Source organism: Phragmites australis, chromosome 15, assembly GCF_958298935.1.
Source record: "Phragmites australis chromosome 15, lpPhrAust1.1, whole genome shotgun sequence".
Classification (NCBI taxonomy): Eukaryota; Viridiplantae; Streptophyta; class Magnoliopsida; order Poales; family Poaceae; genus Phragmites; species Phragmites australis.
In genome coordinates this window covers 11,713,433-11,733,539 of record NC_084935.1, presented here as the reverse complement: position 1 = coordinate 11,733,539, position 20,107 = coordinate 11,713,433, and the positions used below count along the sequence as shown (strand labels likewise).

The window sequence follows — 20,107 nt, the reverse complement described above, 5'->3', positions numbered from 1 at the left end:
CGTGCAAGTCTAGGTCATGTTTGTTGTTGGACGAAATGTCTCTCCACATTAAGGAACATGTAGCCCAGTAGTCCACGGTGGCCCAACATTTGTGAAATATTGATCGCCGCTGTGATGGACGGTAGATATACATCTTCGTCTAAGGAAGTAAGGAGAACAAAACTCTAGCCTAGCTTGTTTCAGCGTGAGAGTAAGATTAACAAATGAAGCATAGGCGGATCCAGGTGTATGGCAGCCTGGGCTTTAGCTCCAGGCATAGGAACAAAAAAGCCCATAGAATTTTGACTAACAAATCTTTACTGTATAGTATATGAGTTGGTTTTTATGTCATATCTTTTCCTATTCTCTTAGAAACCCGTAAAATTCGAATAATTTATTATTTTTATCATCCACTCTCACCTTTCAGGCTCCTTGTCTCGTTACCGGTTACGGATATAAGACCGATTTTGCTAATAAAAATAAATAAAGAAATTAGGAGGAAAAATTAGTAGATAATCTCCTCGTCTTTTTTCAGATCCCATATAAAATCAAGCTACGATATTGCTCTAAACATATTCGTTCAGTGACACTCCCATAGCACATTCATATCTTCATATCTTGAGTTTGTATTTGATGTTACCGCGTACAATATTTGTGTTTTCATTGCAATACACGGACACTTAGCTAGTTAGAATTAGTTCACGGATTAAAGAGCTGAACCTGAAGAAGACACTACCTAGTAACCTGGCCCTAAGCTTGAGTTGATTCTAGTTCCACACCTAATCTGTCTAGCTCGACATGTACTGTACAATCTACATCAAGCATTTGGTCAGAGAAAAAGGTTGTCTTTGATGATTGGAATTACATGTACAAGAGAAGTTGCTCTTTGATCTGCAAGAAGGATGGTGGGTCTTAAGCCCTACTTGGTACCGCTTATGCTTGTGCAGGATCCAGCTTGTAAGAAACTGATGAAATCATGAAGTGCAGCTTTTGCTTTTCAGTTCAACTCAGAGCATGCGGCTACTCATAAACTGTTGTAGAATCATGTCATTTGGCACGACTTCTATTTTTTTTCCCTATGAAAAAGCTGCAACAGAAGCTATGCGGAATAGGGTTTTGTTGAACCTGCAAACGTTAGGCAAATTTGGCTGCCGAGAGGAGACATGGAGCCAGACTCGGCTGTGGTTCAGGGTTGCCTCCTGAACCTGAACGTCATTCACAGTTGTATGGAGTGTCAGCGGAAACAGCTCTGCAACGGCTAAAGCCGCCCAGCGCGCACTCGCCCCGGCTCAGCGCGCACTCGCCGCGACTCCAACCGATCCACCCGGTCTCCACGGCGCCCACGCGATCCGGTCTCCACGGCGCCCACGCTCCCGCTCTGCGCGCTCGCCCGCTCGCGTGTAACGTCCTCGCCTGTACAGGCTTGGCCAAAGGCCTTGATGTAATCTATATATGTACATGCCATGATCAATAGAAGGTTGTCCAGTTGATCAATACAATTCTACATGGTATCAGAGCCCACGGTTCTCACAGAGTTTCCCTTCGCCACATCTCCTTCCGCTGCTCCAATGGCGCCCTCCTCCCACCACTCTGATTCCTCTTCTGATGGCGAGTTCTCCGTCGCCCCAGCCACCGCTTCTGCAATCCAGGGCATCTCCATCCGCCACCACGTCCCTGTCATCCTTGACATGGACGACGGCAACTACGGCCAGTGGCGCCATTTCTTCGATTCCACCCTCGGCAAATTCGGTCTTGAGGGCCATGTCCGTTCCCCTACTCCGTCCAAGGACCGCGATGGCGAGTGGCGCCGGGTTGATTCCTGCGTCGTCAACTGGATCCTCGCCACCGTCTCCACAGGCGTTTTCGACGTTGTTCGCCGCGATCGCCACGACGCTTTCTCCCTGTGGCACGCCGTCGAAGGGTTGTTCCAGGACAACGAGCTGCAGCGCGCCGTGTATCTCGAGACCGAGCTGCACACCCTGCAGCAAGGCGACATGTCCATGAACTCCTACTGCACCAAGCTAAAGCGGCTCGCGGATCAGCTGCGCGACATCGGCCATCCCGTCTCCGAGCCGAGTCAGGTGCTCAATCTCCTCCGTGGCCTCAATCCCCGGTATCGCTACGTCAAGCCGGTGATCACGTCCAAGTACCCGCCGCACTCCTTCCAGAGCGCCCGCTCCTTCCTCATCCTCGAGGAGCTCAGCGCTCAGCACGATGCCAATGCCGAAGCTGGCCAGGCCCTCGCCGTGACTCACGGCGACAACCCCAGCGGCTCCTCCAACTCGACGTCCACCGTCCACAAGGACGGGTCTTCTTCCTCCACAGCGCCTCGATCCAACAACGGCGGCAACAACCGTTCCAACAACCGCCAAGATCGGCGCCGTGGCCGAGGTCGCGGCAACGGCGGCGCGCCGCGCTCCAACAGCTCCAACAACTCCAGCCCGCAGTCCGCGCCATGGGCCGCGAGCTACAATCCCTGGCAAGGCATGGTGCAAGCCTGGCCCATGCCCTTCCGCGCCCCCGGAGCCGGCGTTCTGGGACCTCGTCCGCCGCTCCAACCGCAGCAAGCCATGACGATCACGCATCCGTCCGCATCTTCGCCTGGCGGCCCATTCGACACAAGTGCCCTCTACGCAGCACTCCAGTCCGCCGGCGTCCCCCACCATCCTCCGAGCGCGTCTGAGTGGTACTTCGATACTGGCGCGTCATCGCACATGTCGTCATCTCCTGGTAACTTCCCTCCCTCTTCCCTGCGATCATCATCTTCTACTATCACAGTAGGCAATGGTGCTCGTATGCCGGTCACACATCAAGCACAAACATTCATTCCTACTGCCACCTCCCCTCTCCGTTTAAATGATGTTCTTATTTCCCCTAACCTCGTTAAGAACTTGATCAGTGTTCGCCGCTTAACCCGTGACAACAATGTTTCAATCGAGTTTGACCCCTTTGGTTTTTCTATTAAGGATCTTCCTACCAGGGCGGAGATGCTCTGATGTGAAAGCAGCAGCGACCTATACCCCATCCGCCTTCCACAACACCAAGCACTCACTGCTTCATTGGCAACATCTCTGTGGCATCAGCGGCTGGGACACCCCGGACACCCCATCACTTCTCAAATTTTACAAACTTTTCCTTTTCAATATAATAAATCTGATGCTCATTCATGCTCTTCTTGCCGGCTGGGGAAACATGTTCGTCTTCCCTTCGCTGACTCTGCATCACGAACATTTTTTCCTTTTCAGCTAGTTCATTCAGACGTATGGACGTCTCCAGTTCTTAGTCATTCTGGTTATAAGTACTATGTCGTTTTTCTTGATGATTATAGTCATTACTTATGGACAATTCCACTTCGAAATAAATCCGATGTTCTTCCCACTGTTCGTTCCTTTATTTCCTATGTCCACACTCAATTCCGTCTACCCATCGTCGCCTTCCAGACAGACAATGGACGGGAGTATGACTCTAACGCCATGCGTCTGCTCCTCTCCTCTCTCGGCACACAACTGCGTCTATCATGCCCCTATACTTCACAGCAGAACGGGAAGGCCGAGAGAATCCTAAGAACTGTTAACGACTGTATTCGCACCATGTTAATTCACAGTGCAGCACCACTGACGTTCTGGGCCGAAGCGCTGGCCACGGTGACCTACCTGATCAATCGTCGTCCATGCTGCGTCACAGGCGCCGCGACACCGTACACCATGCTCTTCGGCGTCGCGCCTTCGTACAATGATCTACGCGTCTTCGGCTGCCTCTGCTTCCCCAACATGATCGCCACGTCGCCTCACAAGCTCGCCGCGCGATCCTCAACATGTGTCTTCATCGGGTACCCGGCTGACCACCGCGGCTATCGTTGCTACGAGCTCGCGACGGGTCGGGTCATCACGTCGCGTCACGTGGTCTTCGACGAGTCTGTCTACCCCTTCCGCGATACCACCACGCCCGTCGCTGCCTCATCGTCACCGGTGGCAGATGATCCGCAGCTCATGCAGCCGGGCCAGGCCGCGACTGCCGCGCGCCGTCACCTGAGTCCGCCCCCGTCGCCGCCTCGCCTCGACATCGATCTACCACAACATCCGCGCCGCGCGCGCACAGCGTGACACATCCATGCACCGATGCCCCATGGTGCAGACAGGGGCTCATCTTCAACGCCAGAACCCAGATCACCACTAGCGCCCGCGCCTGGATCCGCCGCGACGTCGCCCATTGCATCACCAAACGCGACTCCATTGGCTGCGGCGCCCGCGATCGCCACTGCAGCGCCACCAGCAAATGACGACGTCCATCCTGGACACCCGATGATCACTCGTGCTCGAGCTGGAATCCACAAACCCAATCCGAAGTACGCCATGGCAGCCTCAGCGACCATCTCCCCGATCCCCCGGAGCGTCCGCAGCGCAGTCAAGGACCCCAACTGGTATGCTGCCATGAAATGCGAATTTGCTGCGTTGCAGGCTAACAAGACCTGGACTCTCGTGCCGCGACCACCCGAGGCTCGCGTCATCACCGGCAAATGGGTCTTCAAACACAAGATGAATCCCGACGGAACCCTAGAGCGATACAAGGCTCGATGGGTTGTTCGTGGGTTCAACCAGCGCCCCGGCGTCGATTTCGGCGAGACATTCTCACCGGTAGTCAAGCCGGCCACGATCCACACCGTTCTCACGCTCGTGGCGACGTACAACTGGCCGGCTCATCAACTCGACGTCTCCAACGCCTTCCTCCACGGCAACCTTCGCGAACGTGTATACAGCCAGCAACCCACCGGGTTCGCCGATCCTCAGCGCCCGAACGATGTCTGTCTCTTATCGCGGTCCCTCTACGGTCTTCGTCAAGCACCACGGGCATGGTTCGAACGCTTCGTCGGGCATGTCACCAGCTTGGGCTTCATCCAGTCCAAGGCCGACTCCTCCCTCTTCGTCTACCACCACAACGGGTCCACGGCATACCTGCTTCTATATGTCGACGACATGATCCTGTCGGCATCCTCGGCGTCGCTCCTTCGCCATGTCATCGCTCGACTTCACGACGCATTTGCCTTGAAGGACATGGGGCCAATTCGACACTTCCTCGGCATCAACGTTCGACGTACCAAAGATGGCTTCTTCCTCTCCCAGTCGGCGTATGCCGAGGATCTCTTGGAGCGCGCTGGCATGGCCAACTGCAACCCCGTCGCCACACCTACGGACACCAAGCCGAAAGCATCTGCTGCTGACGGCAAGCTCATCAACGACGCCACCACTTACCGAAGCATCGCTGGCGCACTGCAGTATCTGACGATCACACGTCCAGACATTGCGTACGCTGTGCAGCAAGTGTGCTTACACATGCACGCACCGAGGGACGTGCACCAAACGATGCTGAAACGCATCCTACGGTATGTCAAAGGGACGACGAGCCTCGGCATCCAACTGCGCGCAGCTCACTCACCGACGATCACTGCCTACAGCGACGCCGACTGGGCCGGTTGTCCAGACACACGACGTTCGACTTCAGGATTCTGCGTCTTCCTCGGCAATTCACTCATCTCGTGGTCATCCAAGCGACAAACCACGGTGTCAAGGTCGAGCGCCGAAGCTGAGTACCGCGCCATCGCCAACGCCGTCTCGAGTGCTCTTGGCTTCGACATCTTCTTGGCGAGCTCCTCTGCAAGGTCCCCTCAGCGACTGTGGCCTTCTGCGACAACATATCTTCAGTTTACATGTCCAGGAACCATGTCCACCACCGGCGAACCAAGCACATTGAGCTAGTCATCCACTTCGTTCGGGAAAAAGTGGCTATTGGAGAGCTTCGCGTCACGCACGTTCCCAGTGCGCGCCAACTCGCTGATGTGTTCACCAAAGGGCTACCTTCAGCGCTGTTCTTCGACTTCAGAGACAGCCTCTCCGTCACCGCGCCCGACGTCGAGACTGCGGGGGGGTGTCAGCGGAAACAGCTCTGCAACGGCTAAAGCCGCCCAGCGCGCACTCGCCGCGACTCCAACCGATCCACCCGGTATCCACGGCGCCCACGCGATCCGGTCTCCACGGCGCCCACGCTCCCGCTCTGCGCGCTTGCCCGCTCGCGTGTAACGTCCGCGCCTGTACAGGCTTGGCCAAAGGCCTTGATGTAATCTATATATGTACATGCCATGATCAATAGAAGGTTGTCCAGTTGATCAATACAATTCTACATGGAGCCATTTTAGAATGTTAGCTTGTATATGAATCCTGATCCTATCTCGTTTGCATTTTTGTAAGAAACATCAGTGAAGCAACAAGTGAAAGCATGATGCTGATTCAGAATGTTAGTATTGCTGCGTTCAATTGCACGTAGGGGCTGTTTGACTAGCCTTAGCTTCAAGCATAACAGAGCAAAACAGAAAAAAAGAAGAGAGGATTTGTCTTGCTGAATGTTGGCAACGAATGCGGCAACCTTTCTATTTGAAATATGGAACATGCGGCTAGTTGGAAAACAATAAGATAGTTTTTTTTTCTATTTCAAATAAGATAGTTTCAACGAACAAAGTCATTTCTAATTTTGTGTAAGCTCACCACGAAATGTGGGCAGTTCATTTTTGTTATATTGTGTCATTTAGGACTCTAACACGGCTACATTTGACATCTTAGGTTATTGTATTAAGTCCCGTGCACCAACCAGTTCATCAAAAATCGAAATCAATAAGAAGATGTGATCAATGGACTCATAAATACACATTATCAAGCAATACTTATCCCAAGTTAAACCATTTTAACATCTTAATTAGAAGCCACGTGAAGGATCAAGGCGCCCAAAAAGGAGGGGGTGAATTGAGTTCTAAAACTTTTCCACCTCTAAAAATTATTGCAAGGAAAATATCAACCTTAACCGAAAGAAAAAATTAGATAGATACCATTGCAAAGATACCTATATTGAAAAATATTACCACCTGCGAGGATGACATGTGGGTCCTGGGACTACATGTCCTAGAAACACCAACGATATTTTCCAAATTAGGTGATCTTTATGATGATATTTTCCAAATTTACTCCTGAAATATGCACTAGTTTCTAGGTGATAAACATGCAAGCTCGATCAATCACTACCCGTGTTCTAACAAAGCAACCCTAGTAGAAGAAATTGCAAGATTGTAATTGCCAAAATTAAATGCTAGAATTAAATTGCTCAAAGTTGTAGTGATTGGTGATGTCTTAAGAGGAGGTGTGAATTAGGACACTTCTATTCGACTCTAAAAACTACACAGGATAAACTTATATCAATTTCTATCTAAATGTACTTTAGTTTTATCTAGTGTGTCTACCCTACCGATTAAAAGAACTTGCAACCTAATTAGGAAGATAAATTGCAAATATGTAAATACAGAAACGTAAATAAGGTAGAGAGAGCAAACTCGATATAAAAATTTTTATCATGTGGTATCGATGGCATGAATACCACCACTAGTCCACGTTGGAGCTCCACCAAGAATATGCTCTCGGTCGTCAAGACTCTTCCGGTCATGTCTCTTGAGCCATTAAGTCACAAAAATAAGACCTTAACTTGGATGAGCCACTAAACCATAAAGGCGAGATCTCACAACTAGCCTCTCTCCCGATCACTTGTCGTCGTCTTTATTTCGGAGCTTGAGCCACTAAGGCAAGGGTTTCCGTGTCCCCGTACAAACTTCTTGTCACCGCTCCACACTAAGTGGGAGGGTCAACAAGCTTGAGCAACTCCATCTCAAAGTGCCGACATATCACGAGATACAAAGTTTGGATCACTCCTTGATCCACTATCTAGGCAACAACACCTAACAACTCTTCTCTCTAGACCTATAAGCACTAATCACTCACTAATCTTATGCTTAATCACCTTGGATGATCATTTTAAGCACTTTAATGGCTTGGATGTCTTCTTTGGACTCCAGCTACCTCAAATGATCGAGTGGATGGGTATTTATAGCCTCAAACTTACCAACTAGCTGTTTTCCTAATGACTCAGAAAAGTTGTTAACACCGGATGATCTGATGACAAAAGTTGTACTAACACCGGATTATCTGGTGAGTACAACCTCAGAAACTAGCCATTGGAACTCCACTCAAAGTCTCTGTAAACACCAGTCATTCTGGTATACCTTCAATTCCATCATCGGACCATACGTCATGTTTTCTTGAGCCTGATCTAGCCACTTCATGCTTCTCTGTGTAAAATACTCCGGTGTGAGCCTCTGGTGCACACATCATTGATCACCGGACCACCTGGTGTCTTAATCTTCAATCTTCAACTCTTGAAAACTTCTCTGCAGGAAATACTCTGGTGGAAGCCTTCAGTGTTCACACCTCTTTACATCAGACCATCTGGCGTATGACTTTTCTCTTTCCTCCTCTAACAAACTTTATCCTAACTTGGGTGGCTTCTTCATGTATTGCATCCATGAAACATATTAAAGCATATACTTGACACACATGTTAGTCTCATTGACTATGTTGTCATTAATCGCCAAAATCACATATATGTCCTAAAGTAAATGCTACAATCTCTCTAAGTGCATGTTTCCTACAAAAGTAAAGAGAAGGGACAATGGGACTTGATTTTTTTCTCGAGGTATCAAGGAATATTCACTTCCCCCTTGTCCTCATTGGAGCATCCGCGAAATGGTATAGCTCCATCTTGATCCCATGTAAGGCACCAAATGCTCTCTAGTGGCGGTCATTCTCCATTCCGGATCGATGGACTCCAAACTGTCACATAATCATCTTTGGGCTTCAACGATCACTTCACCATGAAGCTCTTTGAGACCAAACATCACCAAGCCATCTAAGTGACGTCAATCACCAAGAGTAGCAAGCTAAGAACCTCACTTGACCTAATCTAAGTCAAAGAGATAATTGGATACATACTAGTTACTCTTCTAGCACTAATGATATCCTTAATCTTTGCAATTAAGGAGCCTGGAAATCACTCAAGTGTTTTTTTCTCCTCTTTGACTCTCTAAGTATGCAATTGAGATTAACCACCAGCCAAGAGGGCCTTTATGGCGCAGAGGTGGTGTATTTATAGCCATTAGCCAATCACCACAAACTAACCGTTATTGTACGGCAACACTCACTGGATGATCCGATGATGTTTGAACCCTAACATTGAAACATCCGATGTGTATGCTGATACAATACCTTGAAATTAGACTACTCTGTATAATTACACAAGTGATTCCTCCGATGATCAATGGAACTTCTAGTGCATAATCTTATGATGCATTCAGTGGAAATTCCGATGAGTATAGCTTTAAGCTTCTACTCAGAAGTGCTCTCTATATAATTCCTCTGGTGAAACATTATTCATCTTTCGATGTTGACCATCGGATCATTCATTAAGCATAACCTCAATTTTCCACTGAAAATTTTCTCTCTATATCAATCATATGGTGTACATAAAAAATCTAGACTCATCCATTTCACTCTAAAAATTGATGCGTCTTCGATCATTTCGTTTTTGGGCTTCCTCTTAGCTAGCTAGTGCTATACTTGATTATGATACATCATAACTAACTCTCTAACTCTAACTTAGATCAAACTACTATCCTCAACTCCCATTAATAATACGTTCAAAGGAAAAACAAAGACCTATACTACTTTAAATATCTTTTAGAACTAGTTAGTCATTAATCTTCACACATATTCTTTTAACCATCAACATGAAAACCAATAGAGGCTGAGAATACACAAGAATTATCACCTTACTTAACTTTTAATAATTCCTACAAATCACACGTTAGTCATGATAATCTATTCTCATTAATCACTAAAACTCAAATTAGAAATCTAGAGGCTTACACCATCCAAAAAAGAAAGAAACAAAAAAATCTGTGGACACAACCTTCGCTTAAGTTCTCTCTCTTCCTTGCCCCCCTCTCTCTCGTTATAAATGGCCACCTCGTGCGTACCTTTTTCCTCTCTTTTCTCCCGTTTCGTTGATTGCTACATGCAAGCCTCTCTCTCTCTCTCTCTCTCTCTCTCTCTCTCTCTCTCTCTCTCTCTCTCTCTCTCCAAATTCTAGTTCTGCCCTCTCCAAATCAGGTAAGAATCTCCTAACCTTCTCAGGCGATTAATTCGATTCATAACTATATGTTTGCACACAAGCGAATAAATTCGGCGCAAATGCATGCAAAATAAACTCCCATTCGTTTAAGTTCATTAGGTTTTAATTTACTGCAATTGGTAATCAGATCAGGCACGAATGGCGGTCTGTTGCCACAGAATGATAAATATTATGGCAGATTAATCAAATGTGTGAATGCATGCAAAATATTGATCCATTTGATTTGGTTCTCGTTCTGGACAAAATATGTAGAAATCATTCGTGGGCATGGAGCTGTTAATATGTGCTATAGATTCTAAAATTTTAGGTCCAAATTCATCGAGGCCGGTTCATGTTTATTACCTTGTGCATCAGTGCATGCCTCTTTCTATTTTGATTTCTTTTTATCCAGCTTGCTTCTTGTAATGGGATACCGATATAAATCGGCAATAGATGACAAGAGCGGGATATGCCCCATATTAGTACCTAACTCCCTTAATTGTTACCCGAACATACCATAGGATTCAAATTAGGCGCTATCTTTCTAGTAATCATAGGTGTAGTCACTTTTTCTATTCGATGAGTGTTCTATTCTTTGATCAATGGAATGGCACAGTGCAATTGTCCTTATTTCAAAACAAATTAGGCCCTATCTTGAACGGAGGAACTACATCTGAAATATTCAGTAAATGGAGCAGATCCTTCATAATCCTTGCTTTTCATCCATTCTGAGCAAGGCCTCCATTCACATATCTCACGGCACTCCTTCCCGAATTCGATATTTTCATGATTCTCTGACTTCAAGATATTTGCCTTTACACTAGTCCTTTCTTGGCATGTTATTGTTACGGTCAACTGTGGCCGTAAACTATATAATCATGAGAAATATTAAACGTATGACAAAGAAAACATTTTAGAATCAATCAAGAAGACTCTAACCCTGCAAACTAGTATATTGAGTTTTTGACTTACTTCCATTTTGTTGTTGTATCAAGTTTCAAATGTTGCCACGTATATCAAATTATTTTGATGCTCTCTCACGCCATCTTGTAACTTGTCAAGCGATCTTTGCGTCATTCTTTGACCAAGCTGCAATTTGCTTTGTTGCTTGCAATTTCCCCCAATTGTTGTACTGCTAATAGTCCTTTGAGTTTTGCTTCATCTAATCAAATGCTTATTTGATTGGTAAAACCATTGTTGTACTACTAGCCTGTTAAGGTTTCTCGGAGAGGACCCTTTTTAAGGGTGAAAATGACCTCCTAATTGAGATTGTTTAATGTACGTGAAGTTTCAGACCCTGACATGACTTCGTTGTTGATGTGCGTCCACGTTCCTTATTTTCTGTGACTTTTTCTTCCACGTTCTTGTGACAAGCAATCAAGGTAGGTAGAATCTTAATTTCTTTCTTTTGTTGGAGCTATGTCTCATTTTCCCTTGGAGACAGTTCCAAAAAGTTATTTCACCATTAGAAAAAGGACATTATATGGTTTGCAAACAATCACAACTAACTCACATGATAGATTTGCCTTGTATGACTCTGCAAGAACATTAGAGAACACATAACAAGTCTGGTTCTTGCCCCCTAAATCGGGCACCAGGTTGCCTTGTGCGAGTAGAATTTCTTTAGAGCATACCAATTGCCAAAGTTACAGAAGATGTCAGTGCTTACTGCACAGTCTTCCTGGACAAGCATACAAGGAAGACCTGGCCGCACAATCCCAAATCCCTCATTGACTTTACCATCGATCTGCCTTGGTGTGTCTAAAAACTTGTTTACTCACAGTTGTTGCTTGCTTGATTCTTTCATTAATATAAAGTATACTGTATCAGTAGTCTTCATGGCTGCGCACAGAATATTTTTATGCAGCCGACCATGTCGTCTCCAAATCCTAATTGATTGTGCTTACTGGAGTAACATATGTTCCTGATGTGTGTGTACGGAGGATTCTGCCGTTCTTCGTAAGACTTTGTCTCATTGGCTGTTGTTGACTTGAAGCCATCCAATTCAGCAATCCCTGGTAGCCAGCGTAAGCCTTTTTGACTTCCAAACCAATAAGTTGCTTACTGCATCAGTTTCCTCCGCAAGTCACTACTTTTCGCTGCCTTGGTAAAGTGTATATAAACATTGTCACCTTACCTTTTTGCAATGTTCATTTGGAGATTCAGGGGCTTCTTGCAGTATGTATATGAACATTATTTCCTTACTTTTGCATTTGTCTGACAGGGGGCATGTATCTGATTGCACTGGTTCTTTCTTTTCATTGGAAACGGGCTGTGATGGCAAGAAGATACTGAAGATAGGTTGTTCTTCATACAAAAGGATAGTCTGACTAAGTTGTCGCTAACAATAACAAGGCCTTCGGCTGTTCGACAACAAAAGATCTTCATGGGTTCCTATGCTAATGGTAGAAACTGCACTCATGATGATCCTTCAGTCGAGGAGCTGAAAGAACTGGCTTTGCCTCTGAAACCGATGCCATTACATGCGAGTGGCTGGCTGAATGACATGAAGATATCCTCGCCTACTTCTATTTGTGTGAACATCGGTAACCCTGGCGCATTTGATCCGATCTACCGAGCTTGGACTGTGAGTTTACATCTCACTTATTGAAACCTTGTAGCTGTAGCATTGGTATGGTAAGAGTTGGTGCTATTGCGTGTCCCTTGTATTTGCAGAAGAAGTATCCTTCAGCTCTAAATGCATTTGATCGAATTGTTGCCTACGGCAAAGGTAAAAAGATAGCATTGTTCTTGGACTATGATGGCACCCTCTCACCTATCGTCGATGAACCTGACAATGCCATCATGTCTGATCAGGTAATTTCATTTCAGCATCTAAGAGTTCCCTTCTCTTTGCCGTGTTGTGACTGAACATCTGCGCAATCATATTTCACATATACAGATGCGTGAGGTGGTGAAAAATGTTGCATTGCATCTTCCCACTGCGATTATCAGTGGAAGATCTTGTGATAAGGTGCATATGTTATCGATGAAATTTCGACATGGATTGTTTTTTGCTTCTTAATTTCTTTCTTTCTGGTGTTTAACTGTACTGCTTTGCATCAATTTTTAGGTGTTTGATTTTGTTAAACTAACAGAACTGTACTATGCTGGTAGCCATGGAATAGACATCATGAGTCCATTGGGGAAATCTGGTTCTGTTACTGGCCATAAAAGCTGCACTAATTACAGTAACAAGCAGGTGAGGAAATGGCTTTAACCATCGTCCAATAAGAAATATATTTATCACTATTTGGTACGTCAAAGTACAATTGATGTTTCTTCGACTGGGACGTTTTTTAAAACAAAGTTTTCATCTTGCAGGATAAGGAGGTGAAGATGTTTCAGGCTGCCAGTGAATTCTTACCGATGATCGACGAGGTAGAAAGGTCTCAGCCTTCATGACTCTATATTGCGAGCTTGCTACTCATCGCAGCGTCACGCGGTGCAGGTTTTCAGATTGCTTGTCGAGAAGATCAGGGGAATACACGGTGCAAAAGTTGAAAACAACAAGTTTTGCCTGTCGGTGCACTACCGCAATGTCGACGAGAAGGTGAGGTTTCACTGGCTGAAAATGTTTTTTTTCGGGGAAGAACCACTATGATCTGATAGAATGTCTTCAGTCACATTACACTTCCTTGCTTCTGATTCACTTGACTTTCAGGATTGGCCACTTGTCGCGGAGCACACAAACGACGTCCTGAAAGCCTACCCTCGCCTGCAACTGAGTCATGGACGGAAGGTTTTAGAAATTCGTCCAGTGATAGACTGGAACAAAGGAAAGGCTGTGGAGTTCTTGTTAGACTCTCTAGGGCTAGCTAATTGTGACAACGTACTCCCTATCTACATTGGAGATGACCGTACTGACGAGGACGCGTTTAAGGTGCGAAATTCAGTTTCCATGCTGAAAAAGATCCATGCTTTTCCATGTATAGAATTCACTTTATGGTTTTAATCCGCAGGTTTTACGGGAAGACAAACGGGGTTTTGGAATTTTGGTGTCATCTGTACCGAAAGAATCTCATGCATTGTATTCTCTGGTAGACCCATCTGAGGTAAATTCATAATATGTCTAGAGCTGCTATCATTTAATGCACAGTTCTATTGCAAATTATATAATTGGATAGTTTTGGTCGCCATTATATATTGAGCTGTTACCGGTTGCATTAGCTTTCTGCTAAGTTGGTTTGCATTCAGATATTGAACTCTACCAATTCAATTGCAGGTGATGGATTTCCTGAAAAGGTTAGTGAAATGGAAGGAAGAAGCTTCACGAATAACAATGAAGTAGTAGTTGATAATATCTGTTGATGATTTTAGGGTTAATTTCTGGCAAAGAGGACTAGAGAATTGAATTGCACATAATGGACTTTTCTATCCTTTTACCTTAGCTTGGCAATACATTGCTAAATTGTTTTAATGTAAAAGAATGCAAGGCATTCTGTACCAGTCGGTGCTTTGAACAATGTTGCTCAGATATCTACATGTTTGGCCAATTAATTCAACATTCTTTCTGGAGCAGTTTCTTAAGTCTTTTAAGTTGTAAACCATTTGGCGCATCATCTTCATAGAACACCCCCAATGCAAATTATAACACAAAACAAAATATATTGGCTTTTCACTTGAGCAAAAGTCAGGTGGAGGAAACTTCAATTGAGCAAATAAGTGTACAACGTGTTTTTACATCATGCGAAAAAGAAAAAGAAAAAGGAAAGGAGGCTTCCATTGATCTGCACCTTCAAACAGATTATTCCTCCAAGCTATAAATTCTTACTTTAGAAATCCCAGCACAAAGTGGCCTCCCTAATCCAGCATCATCTCAGTTTTATGCCCTCTTATTAATCAAGGGATCAGCGATGACTTGAGGTTTAAAATCTGGTTTCAAGTACTCTGAAAGCAAGGAAGCATACATCTCATAACGAGCAGTCATGCGGAAGGCCCACTTGTCTTTGATCTGGCGGCATAGGTTGAGGTCCATATCAGAGATCATCAAGCCATCTCGATAGCGAGATAGTGATGGGGTGCAAGAAGCATCAGGTGCTGAGAAATGGCTAGATCCATAGAAATGGCCGAAGTCTGCATGCTGAGGTTTCCCGTCACCAGATGTGAAAGGATTTGGGAAGACTTCTGTGCCAACCCGGTTAATTGATCCAACAAAGTAGCTGTTTGCAATTGCAGCGTTCCTAGCCTGAAATGGCACCACAAGTTAGAGAAAAAAAAATAGAATTAAGTACGCGTCCCAAAGTCTCCAAATGCATTTACTGGAAATATGTGCTATAATGCAGAGTGCAGGTATTTCTCTGACCTCAATAGGCCACATTGGTTCACTGAGTTCACCAACGGTTGCAGATGGGTTGAATACTATTTCAGCTCCATTGAGGCCAAATGCAAGCCAATTAAGGGGATGATGTCTTCCATAACAAATGTTCACTGCTATTTTGCCATAAGCTGTTTCAAACACTGGGTGCCCAGTGTTACCCTCCATGTAGTATGTACTCTCATTAAAATCGCCAACTCTTGGGATGTGATTCTGTAGTAGTGTTTAGTTAGACACTGCAAGTGCTTCCTGACAGAATGGAGGAAAAGAAAATGCAGCCAAAGAAAAGGAAAAATGAAGTAATGCACATACCTTTCTATGAATGCCAATTATGTTGCCATTATTTCCAATTACAACAGCAGTATTCCACACAGTCTCCCCATGGTTTACATCCCTTTCAAGGATTGGGCTCACAATTACCATGTTATATTTTTTTGCAAGTTCTTGAAGGAACCGAGTAGATTCTCCATCAACCGGCTCAGCAAACTCACACCATCTTTTCTCACGTGTGCAGAAGGCAAAAGGCATTGTCCAGGCTTCCTGAATTTTGGGGTACGAATCATTAGAAACAATCTGTTCTTTGGGAATATAACGCAACATCTATAGAGAAGCTTCCTGAATCTTGGCGTATGATCATTTCAAATGTACAAAAGAAAGTACAAGGTACTCACTTGTAAGCACAAAATATTGACACCAGAAGCACCGGCTGCATTAATGATGGGTTTTATTTTCTCCATGATAGCCTTCTTTTGGTCAGCAAAATGATAAGTAGTGGGAACAGAAATTGAATTCTGAATTAGACCAACTCGAACAACTCGTGGTTGCCTCATGAACTCTTTGTCTGCACCGAAACAGAAAGCCTGTAGCACAAGTATATCACTGTTTAAATCTGTCACAAGAGAAGAGGAAAAGTTTCCACAAAAAAAAAAAACAGAAAATAGGAAAATTAGCTACTGTTTGTTAACTGCTGATGTATTTCATATCTGCAAATTACACAATCAGTTGGCAAGCAACAACTGCTAATAAATGGGTTTTTTTTAGGAAATAACCTGCACATCAAAATTATGCGTTTCTGCAAGAGTGGTTGCAGCTTCAGGCAGTGAGATTGCATCAAGAGGGCGTGCGCAATTCAGTCCCAACAGCAATCGTCTTGCTTCCTGTTAATAAGCAAGAAAAATGAGTTGAAAACATCAACAAGTGAACCTAATTATTTTTTTGAAAAGAAGGCATGAGGCTTGCCAATTTTATTAGAGAAGGAATAAAAGCGGATACAAAACAAAAGTTCACAGTAGCGGGAGGCACAACACGCCTATCCCGGCCACACCGGCCAGAAACAAATTCACGTAAAAACAACAGGCTGCTACTACAGTACCGATCAAATTGGTAGTGCTCTTTGAAACTCTTCTACTTGCTCCTTGGTTTTTTCCGCTACCTGCACGGCGTCGCATTAGACGTTCTAGAAAGTTCGAAGGTTTCTTTCTTTTCATATGTTCCACCAAAACGCGATGACCACCCCGTCAAAAGTTCTTCATAGCTGTTTGTCAATACGGCTCGACGCTGCGTTCCTTCAGCCTCTAATTGTGCAGTAGGAAGTTAATGGCGGGATATTATGCAGCCGCGACCAACGCGTCAGTTGGGTCCAAACTTGCCATGTGAACACGTAGTCTTTGCATGTGTGTTGATGTTTCCTTCGCTTTATCGCAGAGGCGATATGCTTGGTGATGAGGCCATCCCTTTTTAGCGAGGTTGTCCGCAGTTAGGATCTTATTTTGAAGGTGCACCCAAGAGAACGTCTTGCATTTTGGTTCCACCCTTGCGTTCCAGATCGACTGATTCTTGCATTTGTTTATTTTTCCTACGAATTGGATTTTGTATGCACTCTTTGACGTGTATGTACCGCTATCTGTCCAGCGCCACGTTATTTGATCGAGCTCTTCCGGGCGTAGATTTTGTTCACGTAACATGCTCCAGAGGTGCGAAAATTGGAGGAGCTTTGCCTCGGTGTCTATCCGACTGATGTAGCCCAACCATCTGTTCTCCGTTAGTCCTTGTTTAACAGAGAATTTTTTCTTGAGGTAGTGGAATAGGTTAGGGGAGCAATGTTTTTTGGGGCTTGCCCATGGAGCCAACTCGAGTACCAGAAGGAGGCCTTTTCGCCGTTGCCTATAGTGACTGTCATTGCCTACCAGTGAACCTAAATGTCATCAAGATATATGCTTGGGGTGAAAAATCTGAGTCCCTGAAAACTAAAACCACGACGCACCCCTTCTGTCAGCACAGTTTGGAGAAAATTTTCCACTTTTTTTTTGGGAAAAAGTTTGTATAAAAATTGGGAATCATATCTCTATGGACAAATGGAGTGTCTCAACTGGGCAGTGGGCAATCAGCTCTAAAGGGTTTAGCACATACTCTCTGTAATCAGACCACGGTTAAAATTCAGAGACTCTGATCTAGTCGGCTGGTTAACAGTACCTCTGACTAGAAACACAACACTGAAAGGAAAATAATTAACACACACGCAAATTTCATCGACAAATGGGTGGAAAATGCCTACAAACACGGCTATGACCGACCCATATGTAATCCATCAGTGTCAGCATTTATGTTACAAGAAGGATGTTTCTGTCCAAATGAAATAGTTAATTAATTGGTATATCACTAGTGGAGAAAGTGAATAGTTGACGCACGACACAACTGTTTCGTCATAGAGCACCTGAATTGTCCATGAAATCGAAAGTTCATCCGATTTCTCGGTATTCTCCACACAAGAACACGCACCGGCGCACACGGCTAGCAGAAGATTGAGACTGTAATTCCGAGATCAAACGGCGTTGCTGTACCAGGTAATAGAGCTTGCTGGCACATACAGACTCAGATGAACTTGGATACGGCATCCACGAACCAAGAAACGGGCACAGACGACGGCGACGACAGGGCAAGAGAGCCAGAGACAGGGAACGAATCTGGGCGGTGAGCGATGGAGTGAGAGAGTACCTGGAAGAGCTCGGGGGAGAGGTTGGCCTCCAAGAGCCTGTGCAGAGACTCGTAACCGCCGATCGATCCCTCCGCCGCCGCCGGCTTCCCCTCCTCCCCCTGCGCCGGCTTGCCGTTGCTGCTCTCCATCGGATCGGATTGACTTGGGAGAGAGAGAAGCGAGTGGGACTCTTCAACTAGAGGTGTGACGAGATGACAAACTGCAGGCAGAGTTTAAAAAAAGGACGATGCTACCGCCGGACGTCACATCCATCGGACGCTCTAATAATCCGCTAATAGTCCGCTAATAGTCCGTTACAACATTAAAAATAATGTTTGTAATATTTAAAGTTAACTTTTGCAACATCGAAAAAACACATCAAAAATAGCTCGTTGTATGCATCCGATTTCGAAAGAAAAATTCTTACCACGACATCCCATCATGTTACACGCAACATTTCAGACAAAACTAATGTGGTATAAAATTAGGTGCAACATACAAAAATAATTATAGCAACAAATTTACATAACGTCTGAAACATTAAATTTAAACATCTGAAATATTAGAGGTGCGAAAATATAGAAATTAACTCAAATGGATAATTTTTTCGGATCTGGATCTGTATGCAAGAGATTCCGAGATGCAACATACGAAAATAACTATTGCAATAAAATTTCATAACGTCTGAAACATTAAATTTGAACATCTGAAACATTGGAGATGCGAAAATATAGGAATTAACTTGAATGGATAATTTTTTCGGATCTGGATATATAGGCAAGAGATTCCGAGATGCAGCATATGAAAATAACTATTACAGCAAATTTTCATTACATCTGAAACATTAAACATACGAGGACACATAAGTAACTCAAAAGGATAATATTTTCAGATCCGAGTACATAGGCCGCCCTAATCAAATGTCCGAAGCATCGGACGTCTGCTTGCCAGCATTTTCGTTAAAAAAAATACGACAGTAACTGTTATCGTAGTTACCGTTAATTCGGTCTGTACCGTATTTAGAAATTGAATGATTATCGATTACACTTAAATTTAAAATTTAAAAAATTAAAAAGTTAACAAAATTCAAAATTCGATCAATTTCTATCAAAATTCATCAAATTACTGTATAATTACCGACTCCAGATGATTTTCGAAGGTCTTTCGAATTTATGAACACTGAATGCGGGTGATCATCTGATTGGCTTCTTACTTCATCATAAGGCTATCTCTATCAGATACTCTAAAATTTTGTCTCCTATAACACTATTACAGCATCCCCTAACACTATTACAGCATTCCTTATTTTTTTTATCTCCAACAGCTACCCTATTTTCTACCTTCTACTACTCTTCTCCTCCCTCCGGACCCACAGTCAGCCTCTATAAACAGTGGTGCTACAGTGTTGCGGCTGCTACAGTAATTCGGAAAATTTAGAGTCCCCGATTCCCTTTGCAACACCGTAGCACTTGATACAGACTCTGCTGAAGAGAAATTTCGAGTATTACAGTACTTTGCGGGGTTCTATAACACTTAAATATAGACTCTGCTGGAGATACCTAAGATAATGCGGCATGTGATTTGATTGGCTTCTTGCTACATTGGATAATCATCGCTTGTGCAGTGATCATGCGGTCCACTGATCTGCATAACAACATTTGGTTATCGTGTCACACCTTCTTCCTATTATATTTTTATCTAATAATTTTTTTAAATTTTTTAATAACTTATCTACTTTTATTATTTATTATTGTTCTACTGCCTTATCATCTTGGCTATGAATATAAGACCTGATTTAC

At 44.5% G+C, this 20,107-nt stretch overlaps 2 protein-coding genes across 2 annotated transcripts; one reads left to right on the top strand and one right to left on the bottom strand.

Annotated features, from left to right (window-relative positions):
• Positions 1–11,651: 11,651 nt before the first annotated feature.
• On the top strand, positions 11,652–14,514 carry LOC133892750 (probable trehalose-phosphate phosphatase 10). The gene is made up of 10 exons (XM_062333693.1): positions 11,652–12,044; positions 12,242–12,604; positions 12,694–12,834; positions 12,920–12,991; positions 13,091–13,219; positions 13,342–13,398; positions 13,469–13,570; positions 13,682–13,900; positions 13,980–14,072; positions 14,243–14,514. The coding sequence occupies exons 2-10, from the start codon at positions 12,404–12,406 to the stop codon at positions 14,306–14,308; spliced, it is 1,080 nt and encodes a 359-aa protein (XP_062189677.1). The 5' UTR covers positions 11,652–12,044; positions 12,242–12,403; the 3' UTR covers positions 14,309–14,514.
• A 113-nt stretch (positions 14,515–14,627) lies between these two features.
• On the bottom strand, positions 14,628–18,523 carry LOC133892749 (beta-ureidopropionase). Its single transcript, XM_062333692.1, has 6 exons — positions 18,329–18,523; positions 16,384–16,491; positions 16,006–16,194; positions 15,647–15,874; positions 15,323–15,547; positions 14,628–15,205 (listed from the first exon to the last, which is right to left on the bottom strand). Exons 1-6 carry the CDS (start codon positions 18,455–18,457, stop codon positions 14,843–14,845), a joined length of 1,242 nt encoding a protein of 413 aa, XP_062189676.1. The 5' UTR covers positions 18,458–18,523; the 3' UTR covers positions 14,628–14,842.
• Between the last annotated feature and the right edge of the window lie 1,584 nt (positions 18,524–20,107).

Bases quoted from the DNA above. Each gene is read 5' to 3' on its own strand.
- LOC133892750 (XM_062333693.1), top strand. From the start codon at position 12,404: ATGGGTTCCTATGCTAATGGTAGAAACTGCACTCATGATGATCCTTCA. The intron at 13,220-13,341 runs GTGAGGAAATGG...TTCATCTTGCAG, and splicing joins CTAATTACAGTAACAAGCAG to GATAAGGAGGTGAAGATGTT. The intron at 13,901-13,979 runs GTGCGAAATTCA...TTTAATCCGCAG, and splicing joins CTGACGAGGACGCGTTTAAG to GTTTTACGGGAAGACAAACG.
- LOC133892749 (XM_062333692.1), bottom strand. From the start codon at position 18,457: ATGGAGAGCAGCAACGGCAAGCCGGCGCAGGGGGAGGAGGGGAAGCCG. The intron at 16,195-16,383 runs GTTATTTCCTAA...CTTGTGCTACAG, and splicing joins CGCATAATTTTGATGTGCAG to GCTTTCTGTTTCGGTGCAGA. The intron at 15,875-16,005 runs GTGAGTACCTTG...CCCAAAATTCAG, and splicing joins TCAATATTTTGTGCTTACAA to GAAGCCTGGACAATGCCTTT.